Source organism: Harmonia axyridis, chromosome 6 (genome assembly GCF_914767665.1).
Source record: "Harmonia axyridis chromosome 6, icHarAxyr1.1, whole genome shotgun sequence".
In the NCBI taxonomy this organism is placed as follows: Eukaryota; Metazoa; Arthropoda; class Insecta; order Coleoptera; family Coccinellidae; genus Harmonia; species Harmonia axyridis.
Window position 1 is genome coordinate 23,604,946 of NC_059506.1, and position 8,678 is coordinate 23,613,623.

Here is an 8,678-nt window from a genome sequence, read left to right on the forward strand (position 1 = left end):
TTTCTTGCTCAACACGTATATCAATTGTATTTTTGTTTGTTTTTCTCTAATTGATGTAAGTTTAGTTGGAAATAAAGACAATATACATACATACATACATACATATAAATGAAAAAAAAGTGTTGAAGTTTATTCGTCTTATTCGTAAGTTTCAAATTCTTGTTCTTCTCCTCCTGCTTCTTCTTCATCTTCATTTTGGATGCAAGTAAATTGCGTCAATAGCGATGTATCGCATGATACTTCGTCGGAGTCAAACGAATCCTCCATTGTTTGTGATTCAATATTAGAGCACGACCGGCCTTAACAATTTGTGCATGCCAAAGAACAAGACTTTTTTGCAACCACATTTAGCACTGCATCCCTTTTTGCAGTTGCAAAAAATAGTGTTCAGCAGTTTTTCCGGCGCAGGTGGAAGTAAAGTTCGAACTGGCTCTAATATATTGTTGACCAACTTCCAACCCCAGCCTGTAGGGTCTAGCTGATAACCAAGCCACACTTGAACTTGGTAATATACTCGAAAAAGATGTTGCTGAGCAGCAACTGAGGTTGGAGGAAGACAAGCTAATTGAACTTGTTTTTTATTTTTAGTATTTTTAACGAAACTTGCATATCGATGCTTATCTAAACAGGTAGTTTTTTTAGGAGCTCTGTACATAGAAAGAAGAAAGCGGATGCCGTTGGTAATAACTTCTTGTTGAGTTGAATTACTCTTTTTAAAAACTTCAGCACATTGAATTAAATCTTGTTTTTCAAACATTTTGAAAACTGCTGTTTTACCCCTCCTGTAAAATGCAGATGTCGTATCACAGCCAGTTATTGCGTGTAAAAATAGTACATGATCTTTAGGTACACTTTACTAAAGTAAATAAACTTTTTGATGAATATATATCTGATTGATGCTGAGCTTTTCCTGGTTTTAAGAAAAAAATTGTTTTTTCAGTTGGCGTATATACAGATGTAGGTATATACGTGGCGTACTCATGCATATTATGACGATAACAACTTTTATAACTTTTTGAATCGTTATATCTCAGAAACGGTGGCTCGTAAGAAAAAAAGTATTGATACATTTTTTATAGATAATTTTATGATTTACAATTTTTGTCTGAGGTACTTTTATGATTAAACTTACCGTTTTGCTGAAAATCGTGAAAAACTGATTTTTTTGACCTTTGACCTTGAATTAAATTTTTTCCTTACAGGGGAATGATGGGGAACTTCTAGACATTGTTTATAATTATGTTTTGAACAACTTCACAGAAATTCAGCTTGTTGGGACTTTATGTAACTTCACTCTCATTTTTTGGTCTAAATTGACCGGACTAATTGTTGAAATCATGAATAGGTAATTTTAAAACAAACGAATCGCTTCGAAGACATTGCTTATTTTTAGCAGCTTGAATCTTCACAATGATAAAAATATGTACATTTCAAACTTCGATTCGAGTCAAAGAATTTCAAGTTAAGAGAGAATAAGGAATAACCCCACCACGTGAAATTCCCAGAGGCGGAGGGCCAAGAAAAAGGTGCGGTGTTGACAGAATGATTGAATGATGAGTAAAGTTAGGAATATTACAATAATTCTAATTATCGTCGAGAGAAATTACCTTCTTTAAAAGCCTTTTCATAAATTTTCACAAAATTAGAGTTGCTTTTGCGAAAAACGAAAAATTAACAACATCCAATTTTTTCTGTCATCCGCAAATTAAAAATATTTAAATACTATAATGAAGATTATTTTCCGAAGAAGTTATGTGAAAACCCCATAAAAATCGGTAATTCGTAAAAATAAATAATAATAATATATTTTTAATTTCATTTTGAACTGAGCAGTCACGTGGTGGGGTTCCCTCTCAATGGTGATAGATTTTCGCACAGAACATTCTGATTACACATCACGATATCGTATATTCAACATAATTAAAGGGGTTTTGGAAATAGGTAGAGGTACTCTTATAACCAAAATCCTGACGATTCTGAACAAGTACCTAGAAATGTTATAAACTTCGACAAGTTAGAGCAAAACTTGACGCTCTATATCAATTTTCATAATTTCTATAGATTACTTTATAGAATTTATATTTAAAAATTCCAATTAATAATAGTTCCAAGGATTGGGAGCATTTTTATAATAAATCTCTTTGATGAACTAAGATTTGAGGTGAAATCCTTTCAGTGTATTCATTCAAATAAACTTATTATTATTACCTCATTGTTAACAAATACAACGATTCAAATCAAAAGGCCAAACTGCAGAGATTATGGACATCTTTCGATTAATTGATAGGATGGACAAAATTTGATTGATTTGAAAAGAAAGATGTAGGTACCTATGGTGTATTAAATACAACAGTACAAAATATTCATTACTGTACTGATAAAGAAATGTTACATACGCAACAGAAATATCGATCCTATACCAATATTTCATCAATATTGTATATTATATAAAATATGTATCTTGAAACGCATAATTTTAACGAATAAAGTTTTATTGCTTTCACTGTATTTTGAATTCAATAATTTTTTTACCTCTTCATTAGTAAAGTATATTATATCTTTTCGCCCTATTTCCCGACTTATTTATATAGACTCTAATTTATATTTTATTTATAGCAATTCCAATGAATAATTCTTATTATCATACAGGGTGTCTCATTTAAAAGTGTCCACCCTCAATAGCTCAACAACGAATTTCGAATTTGTGAAAACACAACAGACGTGTAAATTTTGATGACAGGGGGACATGATATGGGATACAAAGCTTGTTTCTACTAGCAACCCCCTGGAGAGGGTTACAATCCCATAAGAAATTTGAATAGGGAATGTGGGTAGTTTTGTAGCACAAATGTATGCATGGATTCAAATTATTTGTATGAAACTTCAGTTTGTGTTCTATAAAGTGAATATTCACAAAGTTACAGGGTGTTTTTATGGAATTATGGAACCGATAAAACTAAAAACTAAAACTAATTGAACGTATAATTTCTATTGAAAGAAAAATTTACCACATATTCTCAAATTTCTCACCATCAGATTGCATGCAGCGATAAAACCGTGATCATCTTTTGTTCGAAGACAAAGCAAAAATAAACAACAATTAAGGTGATTAAAAAGTGTTAAATGTCTTTTTTTCTCTTCATTCAGGCAATTCGCAAAGAGATAATTGCTTTCAGATGATATAATTTTAGTATTCTGTATTGCAGAATTATTAGGGGTGCGTTTTTAATAAAAAATACAAAATGGCTTACACGTTGGAGGAGAGAAAGGAAAATTTATTTCCAGAACAATGACTGTGGAAGGGTGGATACTTTTAAATGAGACACCCTGTATAATCTACTTAATTCATTTTAAAATCATAATAATTATTCAATTACATGATCTTAGTAAAGGCCTTTTGGCACAGCTGTAATATGTAGTAGGTAATCACTTCAAAACAGAGGACAGAGGACTATTATGTCAATCCCTATAGAACCAAAGTTCTACAATTACAATACAATATCATACAATTATGATATTGAGAACATGTGTTACTACAATAATAATGAATACTATACAGCAAATTCCTACCCTTTATACATCCGGAGTTATGAATTTTTGACCATGTTATTCGAGTTTCGAAGCCCTGATTCGAATCTCTCCGTTAGATGTTAATCATAATTTTTTTATATTGTTAATTATTTTGTATATGTTTTTTTTTCATATGTGCTTGTATGTTCGATGATAAAAGGTAATATAATACCCCCGCGTATAAAATTCGCAGTACTCTTTTACACCTCCAGAGTAAAGGAAGATGTATATACCTACATAGGTACTTTTGGAACGTTAGGCTGAAATGTCCTCCTCTGATAGGAGAAGTATAGCACTTTCATCCTAAATCACACTCACTATTTTCTCAGTCTATTTTTGAAAAATATTTAGGTTATTTTTTCCAAAGACAACACATACAAAAATTTTAAAAATTTCATAAGTGTTTTTTATTGAGTTTTTTTATTGATCACAAATTTTGAACTCCCCAAAGTTCAGTTATACTTGTAGCTACTTTATATCGAATATAAATTTAATTATCTATAATATCATTCATATACAGAACTTTCTGAAAACTCTGGACTGGAATAGAAATTGAAAAATATTTTCCTTTTTCGCCTTTTTCTGAAAAAAAATGTTGGATATCATGAAAATATGTCCAATACAGTTCCTAAATGTGATTCAATCAACTATTTCAATAGTATTCTCATCTAAATAACTCAATATTTCTCGAAAAAAAAAATTTAAAACGCTCATCTAAATAACTCAATATTTCTCTCAAAAAAAATTAAAAACACGTTATTCCCATAGCTAATTCGCATGTTTTGCTATTAATTATTCCATGCTTCACAATATCTTTCTCTCTTTGAAAGTCCGCAAAGCGTTGCTACTAGAAGCCACGTTAGGGCCGGCCAATCCCATAGAGTAAGTATATACATTATACATACTTGTTCTATGGCCAGTCCATGATATTATGTCTATGATGATTCCCTGCCCACCTCCTAGCAACGGCCCTGAATACAATGACTATCTTTCCACGGACGTCATCTATTTGTATCTTACTGCACTAATCTTCCCCGCCCTGAAAAATAAATAAAACACCACATTTTGTATGTCCTACCATCTGTGAACAGTATACTGAACTGACGTTTGTGAGTTCAGTTTCTTTGTCCAGGAATCTAGCGCTTAGAGACATTATCTCTAAATTTTTGAATACTACAAAAATGCTTTTTTGATATCGTTGATTTCGAATTTGGTAACGATTTTAAGCAGAACAACAATTTCAATATAATTAAAATGGACAATTATTCCAAATCCATCAAATCTAAGATCTTCTTCTTCTTCCTCTTTCTATAGGACTGTGTCCTGTTTCTTTCTGCCTTCTTCCTGTTATTGTTGCGTCTCTTGAGATATCGAGCTCCAGCTTTCTCTCCATCTCTTTGGGGGGGTCCCAATGGTCGACGTGTGTTTGGTTTCTGTGTTTCCGCCCATTTCGCTAGTCTTTCTGCTGGCATTCTCTCTACATGGTCTCTCCAGAACCTCCTGCGTGCTCTGATCCATCGGACCACATCCTGCACCTCTAGTTCCTCCCTAATGTCTGCACTCCTAACACGATCTCTGAGTGTTACCCCTTTGATGCATCTTAAAATTCTCATTTCTGTTGTTCTTGCCATTCTCTTGGTTGTAGATGTTTCTGACCTCGTTTCGGCAGCGTATGTGAGCACTGGTCTCACACACGCTTTATATATACGAGTTTTTGATTTTTGGCTCATAGTTTTGTTGGTCCAGATTACATCTCTACATCTACAAATCTAAGATCTTGATAGTCAGATAATTTTTTTTAACACCTTATATATTTATCTGTAAAACTGAAAATATCAAATTCCAGATCGTACAGCTATAAAATTGATTTCTTCTTGTTTTAGAGATCCATAAAAAGTAAATTTGATATATTATAATATATGCCATCAGTCTCTAAGATATGGCAAATATTTCTTAGATAGAAGTGTAACTCCATCTCTAATATAGGTTTAGTTATAATATATATATAATTGTAAAATTTTATTAGATTGGTAGAAAAAACAAAGTCCATAATAAAAATATATTTAAATATTGTTGATTCAGATAAATGGAAATATACAGTTTCAGAAATTTCAACTGAAATACTGAATGTAACTTATCTCTCTTGGACCACCATAAAATATTCTAAAATAATCACAATTTAATAGCTCTTAACATCTAATACAATTGAATTTAAAACCAATCTTTTCAGTTTTCTCTATATACTGATGAGCACTACAGTCTCAATCTCCCAAATTAAACTAAATAATATTAAATATGTCTCTGTTTTTCAGTTCAAATAAATATGTTCTCTTGCAGTATCATTGGGTTTAATTTTTTGAAGACTTAACATATAATATTGATAATACAAGTACAATCACAATTCTTTTCAATTCAACAAAATTATTTCAATTTGGCCAATATAATTCTACGCCAAATTATTGTCATTATTTTCGCTAAGAGTTAAAAAGGAGGCACTAAATTCTCTTGTATAACCACCATTTAGATCATATGAGAACTTGTAGAAGTAGCCATCAGCACAAACAGCTGGAAAAAAGCTAGTTAGTAACTACAAGTACTACAACTGAAAAATCTATAAATTTGATATTCAATCTACACTCTCTTTATGTAGCAAAATTTGCAAGGAATCTTTCATAATTGAAAATTATGTCAATCCATATAAAAGAAAATGATTTTACTGAATAAATTACAATATGGCTGTTCAAAATTTCCAGAAAAGAAAAATAGTAGTATTTGTTGGAAAATACTTAATGTTCTACCAAATTTTCAGTAATTAAAGTCTCTGAATGAAATTATATAGGAAAGTTATTATTAGAAATACTCATAGATATCAGCAAGTCTTTAACCAATAGAAAAATAATTCATTATTATTTTTGATGTTTACATCAAAAATATCTGTTTATATATGGTGAATGAGACAAAAACATCAGTTAATAGTCCCATGATTCAAATCTTATTGAACTTTGATTAATCTTGTTAATATGTTAACTTACCATGAATATACTCATCATTTGAACTAAAAGCACAAATACATGCTTGGTAATCAGGAACTGAGAATCTGCAGAAAGACCAGCTGGATGAAAAATATGATGTCAGAATACTAGACATAGCCAACTGCGAACGCTGATTTAAAGAAGGATCATCCAAAGCAAAAATATGGATTGTACCTCGATCTGATGACACACACATTTTTGTTGATTGGTGGTTAAAATTTATAGAGTGTATAAGTGCCTAGAAAAATATTTTATCAGAATACTGAACCTATCGAAAAATTTTAATCAGTCCTTCAAAAGATAATTATCCATCATTCATTTTCTGAAGAGTCTCGAAAGAAAAACATAAGAAAATCTTACATAATTACTTCCTCTCCTAACTTCAATGTTTAATGTCCCTGTTGAAGTATTAAAAACTCTAATCAATGTCCCCTTTACACTAGCAGTAGCCAAAAGTGTTCCTTGGTTATTTAAAGTCATACAAGCTATTTCTGAAGAATGAGCATCTATGTTAATAAAATCTTTTTCAGCATTGCCGAGGTCCATCAATTGCACACTTCCTGCTTTATTCCATGGGAAAGCCAGTAAGGCATTATCACTATTAGGACATAAGGCACACAAACCTCTTGGATTAGTGTGGGTTTCAAAAATGTGGAGCTGAGTTGGATTTTGAGTGAATGTATATACTTTGATCATTTTTTCCATAATAACAACAATCCGGTCTCTCCTGAGTCTCACACCTAGTACAGGGTAATTGAATTCTAAATTTAGTGTTACATTTTTAGTTACGTCTTCCCATATCTGAACTCTATTTAAGGGATAAAGAGGTCTTTCGCCTCCTCCTACTATTGCCAAGTAATTAGAATTAAAAAGCATTTCAATGAAACCAAGACCACCATTCGTGAATTCATGTCTCACACGTTCCTTTAATGGTTCACAATTAAAAATTCTGAATCCATTAGTCGTAGCGCATGCAAAGCAAGCTGTAAGGATAATAACAGATTATTTCATGGATAGCAACCTCTTTATATTAATTACATTGATCCTGATTGAATGCCACATACTGCAAATCATTATTTGGCCCGGTTCCTGATCCAATATTCATTATGCTCAGTTATGATTAAACTTAACTTTTTGAAACCTGAAAAACTGATGGAATAAACATATTATCATGTAAAAAAATTTGCTATCAAAACATAACCATGAGAATTTAAACGACAAACTAAGAAACGTCTAACGTCACTTTATAAAAAAACTTAAGCGACCTCTGGAGTCGTTATCACGAATCTACTAAACAAGTATAATATTCAGCTATCAGTCTAATATTTTTTTGATTTAATGCATTTGTTTCAGTGTGTACGGTTCGCCGCACGTATCGGGTATCTGATCTGATAATCCTTCGAATGTAATGCGCTCGAGTCTTGAAATTTATGGTACTCTAAATAATTCGTTATGTTCCTAAGATAGTTCCAGAGTTATACCCGCATAAAATTCTGTTCTCCCAATAATTCATAATTACTCATTCGATTGAATTTACATTTAGAAAACAGTTGCAAAATAATGAAACGAATTTTGATTTCAAATTCCTTGAGAATCACATGATTGGGAAATTGGAAAGAAAATGTTTGTAGAATTTTAATATCGCAGAATCTATCCTTCAGGTTTCACTGAAATTTTGTGTGATGTTCATCGATGAGTTATCGAAATATTCAACTATGGGTATAAGTTCTTCTGATCTGAAAAATTATGAACCATACAATGTCTTTCCAGAAACAGACTGATTCGTTTCAAAATTTTGTCGACTTGAGGTTGGGGATTCCCAGTAGTTCTCTTTTTTCTGGAAATAGTCATATTCCCACAGAAAGAACAGCGGAAATTATGTAAGCGGCATAGGAAACGATGCGAAAATCAAATAAATTACTGGCAAGCTCTTTAAAATTCAAGAAAATCCTCAAAAGTCGTCATTTTCATCTTAACTTTTTCAAGAGTGACTGAGCAAACCAGTAGTTATCTCAAATGGTGGCTGACTACATATTATAAAAACGATGTGATTATAATATTCCTTAGAAATGAAGA

General features: G+C 31.6%; 1 protein-coding gene across 1 annotated transcript; it reads right to left on the minus strand.

Moving 5' to 3' along the window:
• Window positions 1-5,615: 5,615 nt before the first annotated feature.
• LOC123681656 (WD repeat domain phosphoinositide-interacting protein 3-like) lies at window positions 5,616-7,819 on the minus strand. The gene is made up of 4 exons (XM_045619886.1): window positions 7,641-7,819; window positions 6,963-7,585; window positions 6,603-6,840; window positions 5,616-6,135 (listed from the first exon to the last, which is right to left on the minus strand). Exons 1-4 carry the CDS (start codon window positions 7,705-7,707, stop codon window positions 6,017-6,019), a joined length of 1,047 nt encoding a protein of 348 aa, XP_045475842.1. The 5' UTR covers window positions 7,708-7,819; the 3' UTR covers window positions 5,616-6,016.
• Between the last annotated feature and the right edge of the window lie 859 nt (window positions 7,820-8,678).